Here is a 25,070-nt window from a genome sequence, read left to right on the forward strand (position 1 = left end):
TGGACCATTGTCTTTACCTCTAGCCTGGCTGTTTGGCAGGTCAGTCCAGACAGAGGATGCTGTCAACACCTCTTCCCTGTCCAGAATCCCTGTGAGTGAAAACAAGCCTTTTCCTGGTCAATGAGTTCAGGGGGGCGGAAGAGAGAAAGAAAGAAAGAGAGAGAGAGAGAGAAAGATAAAGAGAGAGAGAGAGAGGAGAGAGAGTGGAGAGAGAGAGAGACAGAGAGAGACAGAGAGAGAGCGAGAGCGAGAGAGAGAGAAGGGCAGACAGACAGAAAGAAAGGGAGAATAAGAGACAGAGAGAGAGAGAGAGAGCTGGCAGAGGTACAACCCTGAGTGCTGCATATTAGAGTGGACAGGAGAAGGAAAGAAAGGGCAGTCTACTACTGCATTGGGGGATAATCAGACAAGAACAGGCCATCATTATAGCCATACCCCAGCAGTAATGATAATAGTCATATTTGTCACTATTCATGGCAGTGAGACTTATAATCACCTGAGAAGATGGTTGCCAAATTAGATGAGTTTTTCATCAGAAAACACTGATTAATAGCAAGGTTTGTGTAAGTTTCTTGGAACCAGAGGAGTTTTATTTTGCATGCCCTGATTTGACAAGGTCAGCTCAAGCAGCTTTGTCTTTAATCAGGAGTGCATCATTGTTTACTATTATATGGTTCCTCGTTACCATGATGCAATACACAGCAGGGAGTGAAAATGTGTATGGTACATTGTGCTTCTGTTTTGTGCCATCCAGCATGTTGGATGATAATGCCTCAATGTTCTGAACTGAAGAGAGAGACACTGAATTAAAGGTTATGACAATGCACCCAATCTGCTGGAGCTGTAGCTAAGCCAGGGGCAGGGAGGACCTTTGGAGGCAGTAGGCTTTGGGGTGGATAGGATGTTGGTCTTGATCAAAGTTATCGAGGCATCTTGAAACCTTTTATATTCCCTGCTGGGCTCATCCACTTAACACTGGTAATAGTGTTATGCATAACATATTGCATTGGGTGAAAACTGTATATGAATGTAGTCACTACCTGCCCATATGAGGTTTAAATAGGTGAATGTAATGTCCTCATACACCCTGGGACGTCTTTGAATGTGCTTGCATGTTATGACCCACTTTGGTGGCATTATAAGGTGTCATCTTTGCCTGTTTGTGTCCACGCACTGCCCTCTCTGGATACGTTCTTGTTTATGTGATGCGCTGACACTGTCTGAGCTAACTGGAGCTGTGCTGCTGATCTCCTGCTTTATGATTGGGTCAGCGCTGATCTCCTGTTTAGTGATTGGATCAGTGCTGATCTCTTATCTCTGCTGGTGAAATCAACCCTCTTTAAGCCCTGGGACAATTAGGCAGTGGTCTTTCAAAACTTTTCCCTTTATTGGAAAAAATAGGATTGTCCTATTCAAGGGCATACATATTTGCCATGGAAAGAGTGCTGTTGTCAACAGATACTGAGACACATGTCAACTCAAGGGGAGAGCAAGGTGCAGATTCACAGATTGGGAAAAGGCCCACATTTGGGCTGTCAAGTGGCAATGCAGTGTTCAGTGACAAACACTGAGTGGTCATAATATTTGCATTGTAAAATTAGATGTATTGCCATGGTGTTCACAGATAGACCTAACAAGAGGATATTTAAAACTACATGTATACAACTACATGAATAAACAGGTGGTTAGATGTGGGATTTTAATCCTGATGACTTGAGGTAAGGGGTGATATTCACATATATGAATATAAACATATATGAATTGTATGAAAAAAGAGACCAATGTGCAGGCTATCCTGCTGACTGTGTGTGCACTGTACATAAACACTCAAATATTCTAGTTTATGAAAATATTTAAATCATGATGATGAATAAGCCCACTAAATCAAACGTTGGAGATAGATATGTATGCAATAGATGATGAATATGAAGACACATAGCCTACATGTGGCACATAAATTACGCACGAGCTTCGTGGACAATAATTATATTTTTCCAATGCCTATAACATTTACATTACAACAACTCATCATTGAGATTTCTACACGTAACAAGCTTTGAGAAGAGCGGGTGGTATGGGTCCAAGCCTTAAAGAGATCAAAATTCAATCCCATTCTAAGAAAAGTATAAATGATGACGTTATTTGAATATGTGCCCAAAATCCTTAATGAATAATTTAGGATGAGGAGAAGGCAAATGCTGCCCCAGCTGTTTCCTGTTGAAAATGTCTGTGTAATGTAGATACATGTGAGGGATTTTCTCTCTAAATCCGTCTCCAGTTCGCTAAATCTCACTTCTCCAAAACGAGCCTGCGCAATGGAACAAAGTCGGAATATTGAGATGTGACATTGCCTGCATCTTATCCACTTTCTCACTGTTTTTAATGACTTCAAACAAGTTCATTTTTGCTGGGCTTTGTCGTGCGGAGACCCGTGGGGATGTCTAGCGGTCATTTCTTCCAGTGGCATTTATGTGATGTCTTCAAGGTAACTTTAAATCATTTCTTTTGACACCAGATTGTTACCTTACTTACAATTTGTGTTGTTGTTGTTGCAAGAACCAACCTGATTTATTTGCAGTATCAAAGCAAAAATGAATAAAGACCCATGTTTGATTATAGCAGATTATTTTAGTTCAGGGACTTAACTTGTACACATCGGTTTTATTATAGACTATTTCAAAATGTCTATCAGAACATGTCAGCAGGTAGATTTGCTTGCATTTTCAGTGAAAGCACGTTTGACTGTTTCCACATAGACATTATATGTAGCCTAGCTATAACATTTACTTTCATTGACTTTACGCAAATAAGGTTATTAGGCATGTCTGCGTGCATGAGTTAACACACTCGCGTGGATGTTTCAATGCGTTTCCAGCATGAGTTGCGACACGTTTGCGCATTGCGCGCCGACCGATTCCGTTTCCATGAATATAAACCACTAATGCTGCTGCATTAGTTACTGAACTTTCAAAGTAATTTCTGCTGACTCCGCATTTGGGTACCACATTGGATTGTAGGAAAACAAACGATAAGGAAGGGTTTAAGGCGTCTAAGAAGGTGCCCTTTGGGCAAGATAACTATGTGGTAGGGGTTGTGATGTATATGAATCCTGTATATATTCTCTTTATTATGTAAATTTGTCCCGGTATGCTTCATCTGCTGGGTTTGGCGCGTGAACCGTTTTCCATCTCATGTTTGGATAGGCAAGATCCTTGGCTCTGTGGCTCCTGTCCTGAACGATCGTTTTTGGAGCTGAGGATGAGAGAAAGCAAGGGCATCATTACATTATCTTAAAACTAAGCCTACTTAAAGAAGACTTTTTGGAAACAAACGATTTTAAATATATCTTATCGCATTGATTGATTTATGCATTCGTTTTATGCATACCTCTCCCTCTCTGTGACTAATTCCTATGCAATTGTTCTTTATTATAACACCCCAAAAGTTCGATTATCGGGTTGTGAAACGTAACTGTCTGATGGCTGCAGGAATATTATCAGTGAAATAGCTTAAAGGCAAGACCATGACGTGTATGAGCTTCGAACCGGGAAAGCACCCTCTCCTCAGGAAGCGGCTCGGGCAGTCACCGCTCCATACATCCTAATATGCTTGTAAGAATTAATAAACGTCAAGGACCATACGTGCGTAAATCGTGACCAAAACTCATAGACTGGTATTATTGTATGCTCTTTTATTATAATGGTGTGATTGTGTTGGACGTCACGGTTCCATAGACACCTGTTCCTTCACTTATTGTGAACCTATTAGAAAACCTAGCTATATATTTCGCAAATCTATAGTAAAAACCGATAATGGTGAAATCACTGCCACCAAGTCATACTGACACTGGTGAAATACGATATGGAAGGTGAGACTGACGACATTCTCTGCCTGCCATGCCCTACTAACTGTGCCCTTCTCCCCATTGAACGCAGAGTGCGATGTGCTGTGTCTCCTGTACCCACACCCTCTCACTGCTGCTGTGCGTCCTAACCCTGACTTCGGCGGCAACAGGGGCGGGGCCCGAGACCCTGTGCGGGGCGGAGCTGGTGGACACGCTGCAGTTTGTGTGTGGAGAGAGAGGCTTTTATTTCAGTAAGTGCACCTTTTATTTATTTATAAAGGATTGCTGCTGCTCCATTCTCCCAAAGCGCTAATGCCGCAACCTCATAAATGAAACAGTATCAGATCTCTCTCATCTGGCCTTCCCTTTCTAATAACCATTCCCTCTGTCTTTTTCCTCACTCCTATGAAACATTTCAGCTGTAGACTTATCAGATTTGAAATAGTTGATGCTTATATGTATATTTTGTCTCTGTCCATGATTGTGATGGACTCCTGACTTAGACTAATGGAATATACAGAATCACACGATGCAATGCCCTTGAAGCAGGAGTGAAGTGAGGTTCTGGGGGTTGCTGAGAGGTAAATGAAGTGTAGAATGATGTATATGTATATTGTGCTCATTCAGATGGCTGCTGAGTCTATGGGCATGGGGTTTTAAGTGGAATTGAGGCTGACTATCTGTAAGAAGGAGGAGGGAGAGACATAAATGTTGCAGTGAACTCTTTTTCCACCAGAAATGGGGAAAGCTACCCAAAGAAAACCATCCGCTAAGAATCCAGGACTTAAATCTCCTATTTTCCATTGGAGGCACAAAGGCCAGAACAAGATGCAATATATGGCAGTGCTGAGCTGTGTCAAGGTGTTGCGTTCTCCCACTCAGCAGTAGCCAGTGTTCCTATGACATGGACCCTGATCCTTCCCTCAGGGGACTACTTCTTCCCATTAGAACCATGGACTCAGAAAGGTTGTGGTTTGGCTCATTAGTGCCATACACAGAATGTGGTGCCTTGAGGGTCCCTAGCTGGCGTTGAGTGAAATCACTGCACACACAAGTGTCAAGTCTCTCTTTACCACCTCTCCAAGGCTAAAACATTATTGTGCACCATCGTTTCGTATCACTGACATTGACATATCAATACAGCTCAGAGATGTCAATCATCTTGAAAGAGGCTCTATGCTCCAACTTAATTCAGACTTGTATTACATCACGGTAGTTTCTCAGTTAACTCACAACCATGTACTGTGGAATGTCACTTTGAAAGTTCTCTTGAGGTGGTGTTTTTTGTTGTTGTTGACTAGTTGTGACAGAGTTGAGAATGTTTGATTGCGTGATAACAATTCTTCTGTGAACTTGATGAAATATTTCATATGTGTAAAGACTTTTGATGAGGTGTGAGACTGTCTGGGATATTTGATGATGTGAGACTGTGAAAGGGGTTTATGTATTCTCTGAGTATTTAATGGATTTCACATGGCCTATGGAATATAGTCTTGAGTTGCCAGAACTTGCCACACTGCCATATCTTGTATTTGGAATATAACTGTATCTTCAACAAGATTATTCTATGATAATTAATTGATGAACCAAACAATGGACATAAACAGCAAATCATTCCAATTATGAACTCACAGACCTCAGATAGACCTTATCTGGCTCTGGGAATTCAATCGGGCAAGGTTTGGAACTAAACTGCATCCATGTGACTATAGACTGTACTGTGCGATCATTGAGCTGCAAAGTGCCCATCCATCAATGCCTTGTTCTCGTGTTAAAAGTTTTTCATTGAGTCGAGGACATTTCAGGCACACTCCATCCTTTCTGGAAAGGAACGGTGAGGTATGTACAACAGGTGGCTCACTGTGTGGACAGTATGTCTCTCTCTCCTGCTGTCAGATGGAACCACATGTATAACAATGAGTCTTTAGGTGAGATATCTGGATAATCCATTTTCGTCTCTGTCGTCTTTTGCACTGGGAAGAGTGACAGCTCCTTGCGGTTGTCAGGTCTGGTCTGCTCCTGAGCTGAACTCCTCCCCTCCAGTCTGCTGCACCATATTGAACTTGGCAGCCACCGTAATAATGATGTGTCCCCAACGTGTTGCAGTGACACTGGGCTTTCTGCGGTCTGAGACGCTGGGCCAATCCACCTTACCCACCATGTCACTGCTAAAGTAGCTGCACTTGCATTTCAAGACTTCATATTTCATTACCTTGACAGAAATGTGAAATACTACTCGGTGGAAAAATATTTTATTGAAACAAAATGTGGTCTAAAGAATAAAAACTAAATCCACAACCGTAGTCAGTTTTTCCAATTATTAGCCTGACCTAGAAATCCTCAGTTGTCTTAGTAATGCTTTAGCAGGCAAACTCCTCCCAGGTTGAGTGGATATACAGACATACTGTGAATCTGGTCTTCGTGGGGGCCTTTTGAACAGAATCTGGGTAACCCCAGTTTGCAAATAGGAACACTGGACGACAGGGAATTGTGAGAAAATCGGTAGGAACATTCTCTGATCAGTGGGGAACTGTAGATTCTCTGGAAGACATGAATCAACTCTTCCTGAGCTTTTATTCTAGATCACACCCACTTCCTGTAATGTACTCTGGATGAAGCTGGTTATTCTATTCTGAAGAATTTCCTCTCACAGTCTAAAAGTGAACCCCTCTACGATGCACCTACACTCCAGAGCTCTAGGATGTGTCAAAAATACAACTGACTAAAAATGAAAAAGGACTTCTATGGCACACCACACCACCTTTCTCTTAGTAACTCCATAAATACAATGTCATGGCATATACCAAGTCTCTAATGTGGATGATGCTGGGAGTATTCGTAAATGTATTAGTTATATACATTTTAATCAGAAGGAACCATGTCAGGGTCAGAGATAAACCTATTCAGCAAAAGGCACAGAGATTCAGCCACACAGGGCAATAGACAAACCAGTCTTGTCCTTTTTGTCTCATAATGCCATGTCATAAGCCACTAGCTCAGAGAGTTGTACATGAGATACATTTATAGTCGGGATGAAAACGAATTCAGATTGGCACTGTGACATCGCCCTCCCAACAGCATGTAGTTTAAACAGAACGAGGAACAGAGGAGGGGAGTAAATTGCTTTTAAGCAGCCATTGATGAGCCATCCTATCCTTTCTCAGCCTTGTTTGTCTCTCTGTGTCTATTCTATTTGAAGCAGCTGGAGTAGGAGAGTGGAGAACGTGTAAACAGCACATCAGCCTCACTACACACACAGCTAGGCCTTGTCCCAGAGCAGCAGGGGATTATGGGGGATTACAGGATGATCAGGATGCACCCCTCCCCTCCACCTCCCCACCTCTCTAGTTTTATACACTGGACCTGAACACACACACACTCAGCAGAAGGTACTCAGCACTAAAGAAAGAAAGTTCTCCTGTTTGCACTTTGTGTGCACTTTGTCACTGTGAAAAGGTGTTGTTTTTCCATGGAGTGCTGAAATGAGAATGTTGACCCTCCTCACTGAATAACTACTCTGCATAACAAAAATACTTATCATGAAAGCGACAGGATGGGGATGTTAGATTTGAGTTCTGTCAGTTTGGAGTCAAGACACAAAGGCTTGAGTTGAAATAAACCTGTTCTACTGGTGATATTGGCCAGGCTTGACCATAAAGAACTAGTACAGATATTGCACACATTGTGCCCACATTATTATAGCCTACAGTTTCATCTGAGGCCTCTACTTAGGGCTAAAACCGAAACTTAAACCCTGGTAAATGGTTCCTAGACTGTAACTAGCCAGAGCTAGCCAAGCTTGCTATGTCACATAATTTTGAACTGACTGACCCATCCAGTCTATCCCATCCCACGAGACCCTAACTCACTGAGTTAGGATCCTAAATGCTCTTACAAACTGGCTTTTAATTGCCTAAAAGCAGACATAACCTCAGTTGAAAATGTGAGGGAAATTTAGCTAGGCTATAAACTCTTTGTGGTACCAGTGATAAAGAGGTAGTTTCCAGGTCTATAGCAGCTTTCGTAGACCCCGACAAACCATAAACTCCCTGACACTCCACAGGCAGTGCGCTGCACCGGTTCCAAGAATTCACTGTTTTTTATTAACCACGGAGAGGCTGTAAAACTCAGATCCTTTCTGTGCCCAATCTGGAGGAGAGCCCTGTCTTTACAGCCTTACTCGTTTGAGGAATGTGAGCTATGTGCTGCAGTGTCTCCAGCATAGCTCTATCCAAGCAGCAGGATGGAGCAGTGAGTGGCCTGCCTCTGACTTTTGTCTTAGAAGTCGATCAAATATACTGACCAAAAATAATTGTGTAAAGTGTTGGTCCGAAGGTTTCATGAAGATGACAGAAAATTTCCATAAGCACAAAAATATGACAGGTGTGGCATATCAAGAAGCTGATTAAACAGCATGATCATTACAAAGGTGCACCTTGTGCTGGGGACAATAAAAGGCCACTCTGAAATTTGCAGTTTTGTCACACAAGACAATGCCAGAGATGTCTCAAGTTTTGAGGAAGCATGCAATTGGCATGCCGGAATGTCCATCAGAGCTGTTGCCAGATAATTGAATGTTAATATTTCTACCATAAGACGCCTAACCATGCCAGCCCAGGACCTTCTTCCCCTGCGGGATTGTCTGAGACCAGCCACCCGGACAGCTGATGAAACTGAGGAGTATTTCTGTCTAATATATCCTTTTTTGGGGGAAAAACTCATTCTTATTGGCTGGGCCTGGCTCCACAGTGGGTGGGCGTATGCCCTCCCAGGCCCACCCATGGCTGAGACCCTGCCCAGTCATGAAATCCTTAGATTAGATCCTAATGAATGTATTTAAATTGACTGATTTCCTTATATAAACTGTAATTCAGTAAAATCGTTGAAATTGTTGCATGTTGCGTTTATATTTTTACTTCGGAAAGTGATAAGACCTCTTGACTTGTTCTACTTTTTTTATTTTTTATTTAAAAATCTTAATCAATCTACTCACAATACCCCATAATGACAAAGCAAAAACTGTTTTTTAGAAATGTTTGCAAATTTATTACAAATAAAAAACTGAAATATCCTATTTAATTAAGTATTCAGACCCTTTACTCGGTGCTTTGGTGAAGCACCTTTGGCAGCGATTACAGCCTTGAGTCTTCTTGGGTATGACGCTACAAGGTTGGCACACCTGTATTTGGGGAGTTTCTCCCATTCTTCTCTGCAGATCCTCTCAAGCTCTGTCAGGTTGGATGGGGAGCGTTGCTGCACAGCTATTTTCAGGTTTCCAGAGATGTTTGATCGGGCTCAATCCGGGCTCTGGCTGGGCCACTCAAGGACATTCAGAGACTTGTCCTGAAGCCACTCCTGCGTTGTCTTGGCTGTGTGCTTATGGTCGTTGTCCTGTAGGAAGGTGAACCTTCAACCCAGTCTGAGGTCCTGAGCGCTCTGGAGCAGGTTTTAATCAAGGATCTCTGTTTATCTTTCCCTCGATCCTGATTAGTCTCCCAGTCCCTGCTGCTGAAAAACATCCCCACAGCATGATGCTGCCACCACCATGCTTCACCTTAGGCATGGTGCCAGGTTTCCTCCAGATGTGACTCTTGGCATTCAGGCCAAAGAGTTCAATCTTGGTTTTATCAGACCAGAGAATCTTATTTCTCATCGTCTGAGAGTCCTTTAGGTGTCTTTTGGCAAACTCCAAGCGGGCTGTTTGTCATGTGCCTTTTACTGAGGAGTTGCTTGCATCTGGCCACTCAACCATGAAGGCCTGATTGGTGGAGTGCTGCAGAGATGGTTGTCCTTCTGGAAGGTTCTCCCATCTCTCAGCGGAACTCTTGAGGTGGTTACAAACTTCTTCCATTTAAGATTGATGGTGGTCAATGTGTTCTTGGGGACCTTCAATGCTGCAGAAATGTTTTGGTACCATTCCCTAAATCTGTGCCTCAACACAATCCTGTCTCAGAGCTCTACGAACAATACCTTCGACCCCATGACTTGGTTTTTTCTCTGATATGCATTGTCAACTGTGAGACCTTATATAGACAGGTGTGTGCCTTTCCAAATCATGTCCAATCAATTGAATTTACCACAGATGGACTCCAATCAAGTTGTAGAAACATCTCAAGGAAGATAAATGGAAACTCAATTTTGAGTTTCATAGCAAAGGATCTGTATTCTTATGTAATACATTTCAAAAAAACTATTTTCAAATCAAAATGTATTTGTCACATGCGCCGAATACAACAACCTTACAGTGAAATGCTTCCTTATAAGCCCGAACCAACAGTGCAATTTTTAAGTAAAAAATAGGTATTATGTAAACAATAGATAAGTAAAGAAATAAAATGTAAAAAAAACATTAAAATGACAGTGAAAACAACAGTAGCAAGACTATATACAGGTACAGAGTCACTGTGCGGGGGCACAGGTTAGTCAGGCTAATTGAGATAATATGTACATGTAGGTATAGTGAAAGTGACTATGCATAGATGATAAACAGAGAGTAGCAGCAGCGTAAAAGAGGGGGTTGGTGGGGGGGGGGAGACACACTGCAAATAATCCGGGTAGCCAATGTGTGGGGGCACAGGTTAGTCGGTCTAATTGAGGTAATATGTACATGTAGGTATAGTTAAAGGGACTATGCATAGATGATAAACAGAGAGTAGCAGCAGCGTAAAAAGGTGGGGGGGGGGGGGGTGGCAGGACACAATGCAAATAGTCCATTTCATTACCTGTTCAGGAGTCTTATGGCTTGGGCGTAGAAGCTGTTGAGAAGCCTTTTGGTCCTAGACTTGGCACTCCGGTACCGCTTGCCATGCGGCAGCGGCATGCAGGCAGCTTAGCCTCAGTGATGTATTGGGCCGTATGCACTACCCTCTGTAGTGCCTTGCAGTCGGAGGCCGAGCAGATGCCATACCAGGCAGTGATGCTCTCGATGTTGCAGCTGTAGAAACTTTTGAGGATCTGAGGACCCATGACAAATCTTTTCAGTCTCCTGAGGGGGAATAGGTTTTGTCGTGCCCTCTTCACAACTGTCTTGGTGTGTTTGGACCAATCTAGTTTGTTGGTGATGTGGATACCAAGGAACTTGAAGCTCTCAACCTGCTCCACTACAGCCTTGTCAATGAGAATGGGGACATGCTCGGTCCTCCTTTTCCTGTAGTCCACAATCATCTCCTTGGTCTTGATTACGTTGAGGGATAGGTTGTTATTCTGGCACCACCTGGCCAGGGCTCTGACTTCTACCCTATTGGCTGTCTTGTCGTTGTCGGTGATCAGGCCTACCACTGTTGTGTCGTCCACAAACTTAATGTTGGTGTTGGAGTCATGGCTGGCCATGCAGTCATGGGTGAACAGGGAGTACAGGAGGGGGCTGAGCAGGCACCTCTGAGTGGCTCCAGTGTTGAGGATCAGAGTGGCAGATGTGTTGCTACCTACCCTCACCACCTGGGGGCGGCCCGTCAGGAAGTCCAGGATCCAGTTGCAGAGGGAGGTGTTTAGTCCCAGGATCCTTAGCTTAGTGATGAGCTTTGAGGGCACTATGGTGTTGAACGCTGAGCTGTAGTCAATGAATAGCATTCTCACATAGGTGTTCCTTTTGTCCAGGTGTGAAAGGACAGTGTGGAGTGCAATAGAGATTGCATCATCTGTGAATCTGTTTGAGCGGTATGCAAATTGGAGTGGGTCTAGGGTTTCTGGGATAATGGTGTTAATGTGGGCCAATACCAGCCTTTCAAAGCACTTCATGGCTATGAACATGAGTGCTATGGGTCTGTAGTCATTTAGGCAGGTTACCTTAGTGCTATTGGGCACAGGGACTATGGTGGTCTGCTTGAAGCATGTTGGTATTACAGACTCAATCAGGGACATGTTTAAAATGTCAGTGAAGACACCTGCCAGTTGGTCCGCACACGCCCGGAGCACACGTCCTGTTAATCCGTCAGGCCCAGCGGCCATGTGAATGTTGACCTGTTTAAAGGTCTTACTCATGTCGGTCCTGTAGTTTAGCATCTGCTTCATCTGATCACTTTTTTTTATAGACCGAGCCATTGTTGCTTCCTGCTTTAATTTTAGCTTGTAAGCAGGAATCAGGAGGATATAATTAAGGTCGCTTTGTCATTATGGGGTATTGTGTGTAAATTGATGAGGATTTTTATTAATTTAATCCATTTGAGAATAAGGCTGTAAGGTAACAAAATGTGGATAAGGGGAAGGGGTCTGAATACTTCACGAATGCACTGCACATGACAAATAAAATATAATAGTAACTTGAGCATGATCATGAGCACAATAGTGGTAGTTAAAAGTATGACTTATATTTGCACCCATGCTTCTCTGCTGTTATGGCACTACTGCCAAAATGTCAATGCTGCTTGACCAAAAGGTCCCTCTAGCTTGTGTGCTGCTCAGTCAGGTTGACCTAAACAGGCTGCCTTTCTCTTCAGTTAAGACATTGTCGACTGACTTGACAAAGATCGCAGTGGGATCAAAACATTGTCTTGTGTGCATCTTAATAAACCACTGGGGAGCATTACAGAGTTGTAGACATTCCTTCTTTCAAGTCATGATGGAGCCTCTCTCTACGCAGCCAAACAATTGTTATGCAGCACTTAGATCTCAGTTGAATCTATTCACCCTCATTCACCCTACAAAAAGGGGGAAATTAGCCCCCCTTCCATCCAATAGATGTGTGCAACAACACACAACACCAAAACAAAACTGTACCCTAATCTGTAGTAGTGGGTGTCTGTCTACGACACAGTGACACAAACAGAAGATGTGTAGCCTACCATTAATCTGCCGTGCCCTGAATGTCTGCAACCAAACTCCAAAACAATAGCCTTTACCAATCACCACGGATCCCCCTTCTCAAACAGCCTGTTTCTCACACCACCGACCGGGCTGGATGTCCACACCATACGGCAGGCAGGAGAAGGTGGTTTGTCTGAGTTTGTTTACAACAACAGCACACAGGACGCAAACTATTTGTTCACGGGGGATTACAGTCAGTGATCCCTTGAAACGTGGCACTTAAAACCTTCCAAAACCTATTCCACCTGTTTACTGATGCTTTCTGCTTTTTACAAACCAGCTACAGCTGATTCTTCTACATGTTAAAATCTGCATCCAGATGATTTTTCTCTCCTCTCCAGCTGTTTGTTCAGAAGGTTACAGGTTATTTTGAGAATAATAGCGGATGTTCATTTGGAGGCCTTTATTGGGAGGGATTGGAAAACAGGACCAGCACAATCAACTCCTGGCTCACAATACAACCTGTCTGATTGAATAATCACAAACTCGGCCTCGCAAGAAGGTTTCCCTCGTCATGAAAATTCCTTGTTACACGTCAGCAACAATGGTTAAGTGACAATTTATCATGGTTTATTCTGGCTTAATTACAACATGCCATTCAGTAAACATTACATTAAAGATGCACTCCGCGATCTTAAGCACAACAAATTGCATGAATTGGATTTGTAACATATCAAACACATTGAGAAATTCGGATGATATCATATGAATTGCAAAATTCGTAACATATCAAACCAAATGGATGACATAGTAAAACATTTTTTTAAATGTATTGTCACATACACTGGATAGGTTCAGTGAAATGTGTTGTTTTACAGGGTCAGCCATAGTAGCATGGCGCACCTGGAGCAAATTAGGTTTAAGTGCCTTGCTCAAGGGCACAGATAGATTTTTTACCTTGTCGACTCAGGTATTCAAACCAGCGACCTTTCGGTTACTGGTCAAAATACTCTAGCCGATAGGCTACCTGCCGCCCTACACAATTGAATGACGTAGTGCACAAAAAACAGGGACCCGTTTTGGCTCGTGAGCGCCACTTTCAAAACTACTGGCTGAAATTATACAAAAGTCAGAGAGTGCATCTTTAAGTGGGCCCAGCTACGGACACAAAGAGGGATGAAGTTATGAAAATCCCCAAATAGTCTTCAAACAATGAGACCTGCTACCTTTCATTCTCAATGTGAAAACTGGTGTATTGCACGTGCAGTTCTCATTGTAAGGAGGCTATAACATGGCCTGATTACCTTTAGCCTACATTGTGGTGGTCAAATCCTAAAAGCAATGATTGACCTTGTTGACCTGGACATAGACCTTGGGTGAGAACTCTCTCTTTCTCCTTGCCTGCGGAATCAACTATTCTTGCTGTCCACTGCAGCACCTTCAACCTTTTAGCCAGTATAGAACCCTCTCACCTTCAACCTTTTAGCCAGTATAGAACCCACTCACCTTCAACCTTTAAGCCAGTATAGAACCCTCTCACATTCAACCTTTTAGCCAGTATAGAACCCTCTCACCTTCAACCTTTTAGCCAGCATAGAATCCTCTCACCTTCAAACTTTAAGCCAGTATAGAACCCTCTCACGTTCAACCTTTTAGCCAGCATAGAATCCTCTCACCTTCAACCTTTTAGCCAGTATAGAACCCTCTCACCTTCAACCTTTTAGCCAGTATAGAACCCTCTCACCTTCAACCTTTTAGCCAGTATAGAACCCTCTCACCTTCAACCTTTTAGCCAGTATAGAATCCTCTCACCTTCTACCGTTTAGCCAGTATAGAACCCTCTCACCTTCAACTATCCATGAACACACACTGTATTTCATCATCTGACTTGAGATCAGTGTTCTCTCTCACACAGTATAACTACCTACATAATCTTTCTTCACACTGTACCCAGGGTCCTGACTGGGAACTGTGGAGAGATGCATCTGTTTCTGAATTGGAGCTCCTCTCTGTCCAAAACAACATTGTCAAGATAAGGAAGGCATAGAGCAGAAGTTAATGCACTTTGTCAGCACTGGCAGGCTCCCAGGCCAAGAGCTATTAACTCTGAAAGGGAAAGGCATTTCCTCCTTGTAAATGCCATATTACATTATTATTATTTCATTTGGTAACAGGGAAAAGCCTATCAAGGCTATATTGCCTGAGGTGAGCGGGGAATTGTAAATGGAGAGTGGGATATTTTTTTAACGGCCACTGAAAGAAAGTGGGTTTGGAGAGAGGGAGTCAAAAGCTGTTGGCATTCAGGTGTCAAAGCAACTCCTAACTTCCTCCCCCCTTCCACTCACATCACTGTAGAAGGTGACTTGGGTTCTCAGAGAAGTGCTCAGATTCCAATTCATACTGAAGAGCACCAGACCTCCAAGTGAGCCTCTTTGGCTTTGCACCACAGGAGGCTGGTGAGGGTTGAACGACTAATAATAATGGCTGGAATGGAGTGAATGGACTGATATCGAACACATGGAAACCATTTGTGTGATGTGTTTGAAACCATTTCATTTATTATCTTCCTGCCATTACAATAACCCCCCCACCCCCCACACACACACACACAATTTAGGTGCCACCAACTGCCTATCTTTTGCACGTATGGGAACTATGAGTCTAGTCGTGTCTCAGGAAAGCCATATAGTTGTTAGGAAACAACAGCATGGCTGCATTGTACCAGCATCCACAGTATCCAGAGTTCAACTGGCTCTGATATTGTCCGCAATAAAGGGCTGCTGGGTTGCCAGGTGAAAATGTGAATGAAACGACCAACCAGGCTGCCAGAGGGTGTGACTTAGGCCTGGGCCTGCTTTCTCAGCAGGCTTATGGGCCCCGAGGGGTTGAGGTTTGGCCTAATGGGTCTAAAACGTCAGAACGTGATATTCTCAATGTTACGGTGACCGTGACCTTTTTTACTGCCGCACGGCTGCCAAAAAGAGTCCGCACAGTGCAATGCGATACCCTGTACATTTTGCAGTGAAGGAATCAATGTCATTAACGCTGTCCATATATCAGAATAATCAAGTCCACAACCTGGCCGTTAGCACTCAGCTATTACAGGGCCCAGGTCCTGGCGCACAGCCACAAATGATTACAGCTTTTTGGATTCATTCAGCTCACAGATATAAGACCTTCCAGGACATCTGCACTAAAGAAGTTGGTCCATATCCAAGACTGTAATGGGTTATGTTGTATATGATTCCATTGGCTCTTTTAAAGCACCTGTGGTTGATGTAACACACCCGTGACACAACACTTAACATGCCTATGACCTCTACTTTTACCTCAACGTTTAACTTTGACCTATAACATGAAGACAAATATACATGGAAGTCCAACATGTATAATCATAAACAACAAGCTGTCTTCAGTTATCTTTTTTATTTACTTACAGAACAAACTGGAACGACAGCTATCCTTGCTCTTTACATGCTCTCTGCATGCTCTTTGCATGATTTTTGCATGCTCTCTACATGCTCTCTGCATGCTCTTTACATGCTCTTTATGTCTTCACATGTAGTAACACAAATTCTTCTTTCTGTCTCTCCAGGTAAACCAACGGGGTATGGCCCCAGTTCACGGCGGTCACATAACCGTGGTATTGTGGATGAGTGCTGCTTCCAGAGTTGCGAGCTGCGGCGGCTCGAAATGTACTGTGCCCCTGTCAAGTCTGGCAAGGCAGCTCGCTCTGTGCGCGCACAGCGCCACACAGACATGCCAAGAACACCTAAGGTTAGTACTGCAGTGCAAAACGTGGACCGAGGCACAGAGCGTAGGACAGCACAGCACCCAGACAAGACAAAACCCAAGAAGGTGAGCACAGCACCAAACAGATATACATTATAAGAGCATACACAGTTGACATCAGTGAAACAGATATGATATGGAACATTGTAGTGGGTCTTTCAGTATATTTGATTGTTAGATCATACGGTGCATTCAGAAAGTATTCAGACAACTTTACTTTTTCCACATTTTGTTATGTTACAGCCTTATTAGAACATTCATGAAATAGTTTTTTCCCCTCATTAATCTACACACAATACCCCAAAATTAAATGTGAAACGAAGAATATCACATTTACATAAGTATTCAGACCTTTTTACTCAGTACTTTGTCGAAGCACCTTTGGCGGCGATTACAGCCACGAGTCTTCTTGGGTATGCCGCTACAAGGTTGGCACACCTGTATTTGGGGAGTTTCTCCCATTCTTCTCTGCAGATCCTCTCAAGCTCTGTCAGGTTGGATGGGGAGCGTCGCTGCACCGTTATTTTCAGGTCTCTTCAGAAATGTTCAATTGGGTTCAAGTCTGGTCTCTGGCTGGGCCACTCAAGGACATTCAGAGGCTTGTCCCGAAGCCACTCCTGTGTTGTATTGGCTGTGTGCTTAGGGTCGTTGTCCTGTTGGAAGATGAACCTTCACTCCAGTCTGAAGTCCTGAGCGCTCTGTAGCAGGTTTTCATCAAGGATCTCTCTGTACTTTGTTCCGTTCATCTTTGCCTCGATCCTGTCTAGTCTCCCAGTCTATGCCACTGAAAAAAATCCCCACAGCATGATGCTGCCACCACCATGCTTCACCATAGGGTTGGTGCCAGATTTCCTCCAGGTGTGACGCTTGGCATTCAGGCCAAATAGTTCAATCTTAGTTTCATCAGACCAATCATTTATCTCATGATCTGAGAGTCTTTGGGTACCTTTTGGCAAACTCCAAGATGGCTGTAATGTGCCTTTTACTGAGGAGTGGCCTCCATCTGGGCACTATACCATAAAGGCCTGATTGTTGGAGTGCTGCAGAAATAGTTGTCCTTCTGGAAGGTTCTCCCATCTCCACAGAGGAACTCTAGAGCTCTGTCAGAGTGACCATCATGTTCTTGATCACCTCCCTGACCAAGGCCCTTCTCCCCCTATTGCTTAGTTTGGCCTGGCGGCCAGCTCTAACAAGAGTCTTGCTGCTTCCAAACTTCTTCCATTTAAGAATGATGGAGGCCACTGTGTTCTTATTTAAATTATTTTATTTAACTAGGCAGGTCAGTTAAGAACAAATACTTATTTTACACTGACGGCCTACCCTGGCCAAACCCTCCCCTAACCCGGACGACGCTGGGTCAATTGTGCGCCGCCCTACGGGACTCTCGATCACGGTCAATTGTGAAACAGCCTGGGACCGAACCAGGGTCTGTAGTGACACCTCTAGCACTGAGATGCAGTGCCTTAGACCGCTGTGCCACTTGGGAGAATTGAAGGTTCTTGGGGACCTTCAATGCTGCAGACATTTTTTGGTACCCTTCCCCAGATCTGTGCCTCAACACAACCCTGTCTCGGAGCTCTACGGACAATTCCTTTGACCTCATGGCTTGGTTTTTGCTCTGACATGCAGTGTCAACTGTGGGACCTTATATAGGCAGGTGTGTGCCTTTCCAAATCATGTCCAAATCAATTGAATTTACCACAGGTGGACTCCAATCAAGTTGTAGAAACATCTCAAGGATAGTCAATGGAAACAGGATGCACCTGAGCTCAATTTCAAGTCTCATAGCAAAGGGTCTGAATAGGTATTTCTGTTTTTAATTTTGGATAAATTTGCAAACATTTCTAAAAGGCTGTCTTTGCTTCGTCATTAAGGGGTATTGTGTGTAGATTGCCGAGGACATTTTTTTATTTAATACATTTTAAAATAAGATTGTAACGTAACACAATTTGGAAAAAGTTAAGGTATCTGAATGATTTCCGAAGACACTGTGTGTCAGGCTTTTTCCAGAGAATGCACTCCAAATGAAGACGTTAAGGCTAAGGCTTGATGATGAGGACAGAAAACACCAATAACTGACTTTTACCCCTTAGAGAGTGGCTAACTGTTCCATTGTGGACAATAAACTACCACAGTGGAAAGCAAATGTGTCATATCTGAACAGTTTTATTATTTTTCCTGACAGAAACCTTTATCTGGGAATAGTCACACATCTTGCAAGGTAGGCTGTTTGTCCTTCACTACTGCAGTGGTACTTTCCTACTTTCACTACACAGAACAAAAATATAAATGCAACATGCAACAATTTCTAAGACTTTACTCAAGAGTTAAAATTCATATAAGGAAATAAGTCCATTTAAATAAATGAATTAGGCCCTAATCTATGGATATCATATGACTGGGAATATAGATATCCTAAAGAAAAGGTAGGGGTGTGGATCAGAAAGCCAGTCAGTATCTGATGTGACCGACATTTGCCTCACACAGCGCGACACATCTCCTTCTCATAGAGTTGTTCAAGCTGTGTATAGTGGCCTGTGGAATGTTGTCCCACTCCTCTTCAATGGCTGTGCGATGTTGCTGGATATTGGCGTGAACTGGAACATGCTGTGGTACACGTCAATCCAAAGCATACCAAACATGCTCAATGGGTGACATGTCTTGTGAGTATGCAGGCCATGAAAGAACTGGGACATTTTCAGCTTCCAGGAATTGTGTAGATCCTTGCGTCATGGGGCCATAGATTTTCATGCTGAAACATGAGGTCATGGCGGCAGATGAATGGCACAACAATGGGCCTCAGGATCTCGTCATGGTATCTCTATGCAAATTGCCATCAATAAAAGGGAATTGTGTCCGTAGCTTATGCCTGCCCATACCATAACTCCACCGCCACCATGGGGCACTCTGTTCACAACTTTTACATCAGCACAAACCGCCCACCCACACATCGCCATACACACTGTCTGCCATCTGCCCAGTACAGTTTAAACCGGGATTAATCTGTGAAGAGCACACTTATCCAGCCAATGGCCATCGAAGGGGATCATTTGACCACTGAGGTCGGTTACGATGCCAAACTGCAGCCAGGTCAAGACCCTGGTGAGGACAAAGAGCATGCAGATGAGCTTCCCTGAGATGATTTCTGACAGTTGTGCAGAAATTATTTGGTTGTGCAAACCCACAGTTTCATCAGCTGACCAGGTGGCCGCAGGTGAAGAAGCCAGATATGGATGTCCTGGGCTGGCGTGGTTATATGTGGTCTGCGGTTGTGAGGCAGGTTGGACATACTGCCAAGTTCTCTAAAGCGAAAGAATTTGAGAAATTAACATTCAATTCTCTGGCAACAGCTCTGGTGAACATTCCTGCAGTCAGCATGCCAATTGCATACTGCCTCAAAACTTGAGACATCTGTAGCATTGGGTTGTGTGACAAAACTGCACATTTTAGAGTTGCCTTTTATTGTCCCCAGCACAAGGTGTACCTGTGTAATGATCATGCTGTTTAATCAGCGTCTTGATATGCTACACCTGTCAGGTGGATGGATTATCTTGGCAAAGGAGAAATGATCACTGACAGGGAAGTAAACAAATTTGTGGACCAAATGTGAGAGAAATAAGCTTTTTGTGCATATGGAAAATGTCTGGGATCTTTTATTTCAGCTCATGACCAACACTTTACATGTTGCGTTTATATTTTTGTTCAGTGCAGAATATAGCATGCCATGATTGGTGCCATGACTACCATCATATGTGATGCATACTTGTCATTGTTATACGTAGCTGTTCATACCTTCGTTTAGTAGATACAAAATCAATGACTCCTTGGACAGGTTACAGCAGAATACAGCCAGTCAGTGAGAGGGAAGGAAATACAAGCACAGAATTTAATTAGTAGTCAAGCCCAGTCCAACCAAAGTAGTCAACACAACCAGAAGAAATGTTTCTTTCCTCTCCCTTAGTTTCCCAATTCCACCTGTGTGTCCATGTCGTCCTTTTAAGCTTGGACTTGGTGCATTTTACAACTCTTCTCTTAAAAAAGAAAGCCATTAGTGAAGGGGCGGAGGACTAAGTGGTTTTTGTGGTAGACCCATGGGCACTCTCTCTCCCAGACAGATTCTACTTTCATACTGTACATTTTGTGCTGAAACCCTGGTCCTCAGATTGCAACAGATTTGTGGCATGCTAGTTACAGAGGGTAACAGCATGCATGTAATCACATTGATTTATTAATGTGCAGAGGGACAGTGTGTTGAATGTCAGTGCCGCTCTGGTGGCTTGTGGTTTGAATATGACCTATCAGCTCTGGTAGGGAGGATACTCGATACTGTACTGTTTGTGGCTCTTTCACTATAGCAAAAGGTTATGAAATCATCATCCATTAATTGTACAGCTGTGTTGTTCTAGACACAGGCACTGGGTTTTGACCCAAAGCTGTTTTTTCCCCCACTCTCCTAATCCACATATCTAATGTTTCTCCTCCTAAAAATCTGTTCCCCCTCCACCCTTTTCAGGAGGTACTTCAGAAGAACTCAAGTCGAGGAAACACAGGGGGAAGGAACTACCGAATGTAGAAGAAGACAGAAGCTAACGGACAGGCGGACAGGGATGAGAGAAGGGTGGGCCCATACCTGGTGCCTCTGTGGAATGGTTCACTGTAAAACAACAAAAGGTGGATTATGGTACTAAGATAATGGTAATAAGCTTTGTGTGTAATGTCTCTAGCTGAGAGTTGATGTGCTGGGGTTATATGAGAGGTATTTTTATTATTTTATACACTGCACCATTTCATATTGGAAGGAATTATATTCCATGTCAAACCAATGTAACAGACTAGTTTAGATGCTTACACATCAAAGAGCTTCTTCTTCTTATACCTCCATGTGTGAGCTGAGCTATAGTGTCCCTGGTGGCCTCTGATAGGCTCTGTGTTACATACAGCCAATAGGAGGGCAGCCAGCAGACACGTTTTACCTGTCTGTCTATGGGAGCCAATGGTTCATCCTCTTTACCTGAACTCTGAAAGAGTTTAAGCTTTACACTGAGAGGTTGGGCCATGCAAAGCAGGCAGGATATTGGATAAGTAATCTCCCCATTCTCATCTAACAACCACTGCTTTGATAATATATTAGAACCACAAGAGAATGTTATTTCAGCTTCAGTCAGTTCTGGCCAAAAGATAATTTCACAGTTGTCACGTGTTTCATTAAGGCTATTTATTTACTATTGACTGCTTCAACAGACAATAAGCGTATTACGTGCAACCATAACATAAGAACCAGGCTTTGAGGCAACAATATGACCAGAGACCTATTCTGATGATACAATCTTCTTGTACTGCTAAGCCATTCTAGTGAAACTGACAGTAACTATTATATCCTGTACTGTAAACAGAAAGTACTGAGGAGATTCAATTTATATTTAATTTGTAAAGACTCACAGTAGATTCTCTGGGTCTAATATCTGGTCTGATTAAAAATGGATTCTAATGCAGAGGACAGGACAGAGGGGCGCTAAAAATAGCCAGCTACAGGAAGACGATTAATGATTGATTTCACTTGGCCTGCATTCTTTTATTTTGTTAGTTTAGGGAGGGACCTTTGCTTCTTCTGTATGAACATGGACTGCATGGATTTTTCATTGCAAAAGGCTATAAAATGAACTGCAACACATATAGTTCACTCAAGTGAATGATATGCAACTCAAATACTGTTAGAAACACAGCAACACACACCTACAAACAGGACTGCAGTTGAAAAATGCTGTGCACACACACACACACAGTCCGTTTTGTAGCTCAGCCACTCAGAGCTCTGCTACTGTGAGCAAGGTTCACACACTGGTTCCATCAGACCATGTTCTGAGAATTCCTGTGTTTGCGTCAGGATTACAGAGAGTAATGGCTGTTTGCACAATCTGGATGCCTGACAGTCAATGTACCATTTCAACAACCTGACAACCCATCACATCTCTTCCTCCTCTGTCAGTGTATAATCAACCAATACTCCCATTTATGTTATCCTATGCATTCTTCTACTATCATTGTACATGATGGTATCATATAGCAAAACCGTATTAAGAAAATCCTATCCACTGTATAATGGTGCTATTTTGTAGTTTGTTACTTGCAACGGTGGGCTAAAACAGGAAGAGAAAGAGAGATGGCAAAGCTTATCGTTGGAGGTCGTCCCTTTTGCACAGCCTTGTGGCCACCATTTTATTAATAGTGTTTTTATTTGTAAGCAATTTCAATAAGGTAGTAGTATACGCGAGCAAATGTCTTTGTGTGAAATCTGTGAATGCATGGAAAAAAAAGTATCATGTTGTGGATCCCAAGAAGGCAAAACGCTATTTTTTCTACTGTTTTTAAATTATTGTTACTCAATATAGATCCCTATGCCAAATAACTTGACAAAAAGCACTGTGAACTGTGATCCTTCAATAATATTAAGGTGTTAAAAGTCATAGTGCACTTTTGTTTGTCCTGAACTAAATGTTATGTGAACACACCATGATCAGAAAGCCAAGGCATTGACGCTTACGAATATGTATGATTGAGGTTGAACCATTTGTTTTGTAAAACCATGTGCCCATGTGTTAAAGTGACACAGCGAATCAGATCTGGTTCTCAGCTCCCCACAAAGTAAGACATGTTTTATTTATTACAACCTTTTACAATTTTGGGCTGTTGATGCATTCGGACATCAATAAAAATGGGATAGAAATGATCAAAAGAAGTATTAAAATGACGGTCTGACCTAAAGTATTAATGTGGTACTTATATCCTTACATCTATCAGCAACCCACAGCTGTAATCATCAACACATACAATGAAGTGGTTAAGATTAGGACTCCATCTTGTCCGTTCACATATGGCTACGGACGATATTGTCAGGTGAATTGAAAGCCAGGTTGACCTCTATGGCTGCATACCATTTGACCCTCCGTGAGATGCATGTATGTGGTTTTAAAACAAGCTTATTGAGTTCCTATTATCAGCACGATTGTCCTTCAGTATCATATCACCAGACTGATACCAAAGATCTCAGCTAAATTAAGACACAATCTAATTCAACTTGCATTGTCAGATGTTTATTTAATGAAAGACAGTATAGGTAAACTGACAACTGTCAATCATAAGCTATCACATTTGATCGATGTCTCCATCCATCTGATCAGCTGTTCAGCTATGCTAATGCCGCTTGAGTAATACAAGTGTAGGTTTCATTCATCCCCTGAGGCATACGCTGGTCAGACTGACCCCAGTTCAGTTCTACACTCTTAGGCTTCGGCTGTCCATAGGAGAACCCTTTTGGGTTCCAGAACCCTTTTGGGTTCCAGGTTGAACCCTCAGTGGAAAGGGTTTTTCGTAGAACCAAAAAGGGTTCTACCTGGAACCAAAAGGGGTTCTTCATCGGGTTCTCCTATGGAGACAGCCGAAGAACTCTTTTAGGTTCTAGATAGCACCTTTTTTTCTAAGAGTGTAGTTCTCCCTGAAACAAACCTGAAGATGGAAGTTTACCATGTGGGACTTTGTGGGACTGTCAATATGCAGGCATAAAGGATAATAATGGTGGCCTCTTGAGGGGCAGCAACAGAGTAAAGCTATGAGCATGATAGAATCTAGATATTTAATCCAGTTATCTGACTCCCAAAACACTATTTTGACTGATTCTTTGTCACCATTTATCTCACAATTAGCAGTTACAATGTCACAAACATGAATGAAAACTGTATTTTGAATTACATATAGGAAAACTCTATCAAGTGCTCTGGAATAGGAAAACATTTGAATTGATTGCCATGGGATTCCAAAGCTCACCATCATCTAAGAAACTGTTTAATTACAGTGCTGTTATTTCTGGTGCTCGATTGCCTTCTGTAGAAAATGTTTAAATACTGACAGATTGTTCACCATTCCTGCTGAATAAACCACTTGTCAACATTATGACAACATCTGGGCACTTATTTCATACCATTTGTCATGCTCATGTCAGAATGTTCTGCAGGCACTTTTGAGAAACCTTTGAATATCATCCATGAATAAAATAACAAAGATGTTTTTACCACTTTTGCTTGGCAACCAAACATAAGAAGATAAACAAACAGCCAGCTACATTTGTAAGTCGCTCTGGATAAGAGCGTCTGCTAAATTACTTAAATGTAAATGTAGGTGAACCATTTTCTTTCTTGTATCAGTATTTGGAGTGTAACTGATCACCATGTCCCTCTCGCTTGATGCAAGGGAAAACCAACCAATGAACGTCAAGTATGAATATCCAACGGATGTAATGAAACAGAGAGGTCCAGGAGACATTCTACAGCAATGCATCTTATTAACACACAATTCTCCCTGCTTTGTAATTATAGCACAGTAAGCTGTCCACAGCAAGGTCAGACCTGCAAAATAAACCTTGGTGTCACTGACATAGACATTAGTGTTGCATTCTAACAAAGCTCACTTTTGTCTCTCTGAGCATATGCAAAAACTATAAAAATCAATTATGTCCTTCGGCTGTATATCAACACATGATTCAGATTGGAGATCATTTCACCATCAGTCTGAAACTGAATACACTCTGGATGACAAAGTGATACTTCCTAAAAGATGGCATGTTCCGCCAAGGCAAACAGAGTCGGTGTGGGTTCACTGAGGGGAGAGCTGCGCCTGCGTGTTCAGCTTTTTAGAGGTT

At 42.7% G+C, this 25,070-nt stretch overlaps 2 protein-coding genes across 6 annotated transcripts in view; one reads left to right on the forward strand and one right to left on the reverse strand.

Annotated features, from left to right (window-relative positions):
• The first annotated feature begins 2,227 nt into the window (after positions 1-2,227).
• LOC115107064 (insulin-like growth factor I) lies at positions 2,228-24,325 on the forward strand. Of its 5 annotated transcripts, none has more exons than XM_029630429.2 (5): positions 2,228-2,485; positions 3,936-4,095; positions 16,182-16,444; positions 18,564-18,599; positions 20,892-24,325. In XM_029630429.2, the coding sequence occupies exons 1-5, from the start codon at positions 2,438-2,440 to the stop codon at positions 20,949-20,951; spliced, it is 567 nt and encodes a 188-aa protein (XP_029486289.1). In that variant the 5' UTR covers positions 2,228-2,437; the 3' UTR covers positions 20,952-24,325. The 5 variants fall into 5 exon arrangements, with proteins under 5 accessions (XP_029486289.1, XP_029486290.1, XP_029486291.1 ...); XM_065008296.1 differs by lacking the exon at positions 2,228-2,485 and adding an exon at positions 2,991-3,057; XM_065008295.1 differs by lacking the exon at positions 2,228-2,485 and adding an exon at positions 2,992-3,084.
• Positions 2,609-25,070, reverse strand: part of LOC115107065 (PCNA-interacting partner) — a 55,808-nt gene continuing 33,346 nt past the window's right edge. The window contains exon 11 of the mRNA XM_065008294.1: positions 2,609-3,252. Coding sequence (XP_064864366.1) covers positions 3,128-3,252 — 125 coding nt within the window. The 3' untranslated portion in view covers positions 2,609-3,127. The remainder of the gene's footprint in view (positions 3,253-25,070) is intronic.

The sequence above is a fragment of the Oncorhynchus nerka genome, linkage group LG23 (assembly GCF_034236695.1).
Source record: "Oncorhynchus nerka isolate Pitt River linkage group LG23, Oner_Uvic_2.0, whole genome shotgun sequence".
NCBI classification, from domain to species: Eukaryota; Metazoa; Chordata; class Actinopteri; order Salmoniformes; family Salmonidae; genus Oncorhynchus; species Oncorhynchus nerka.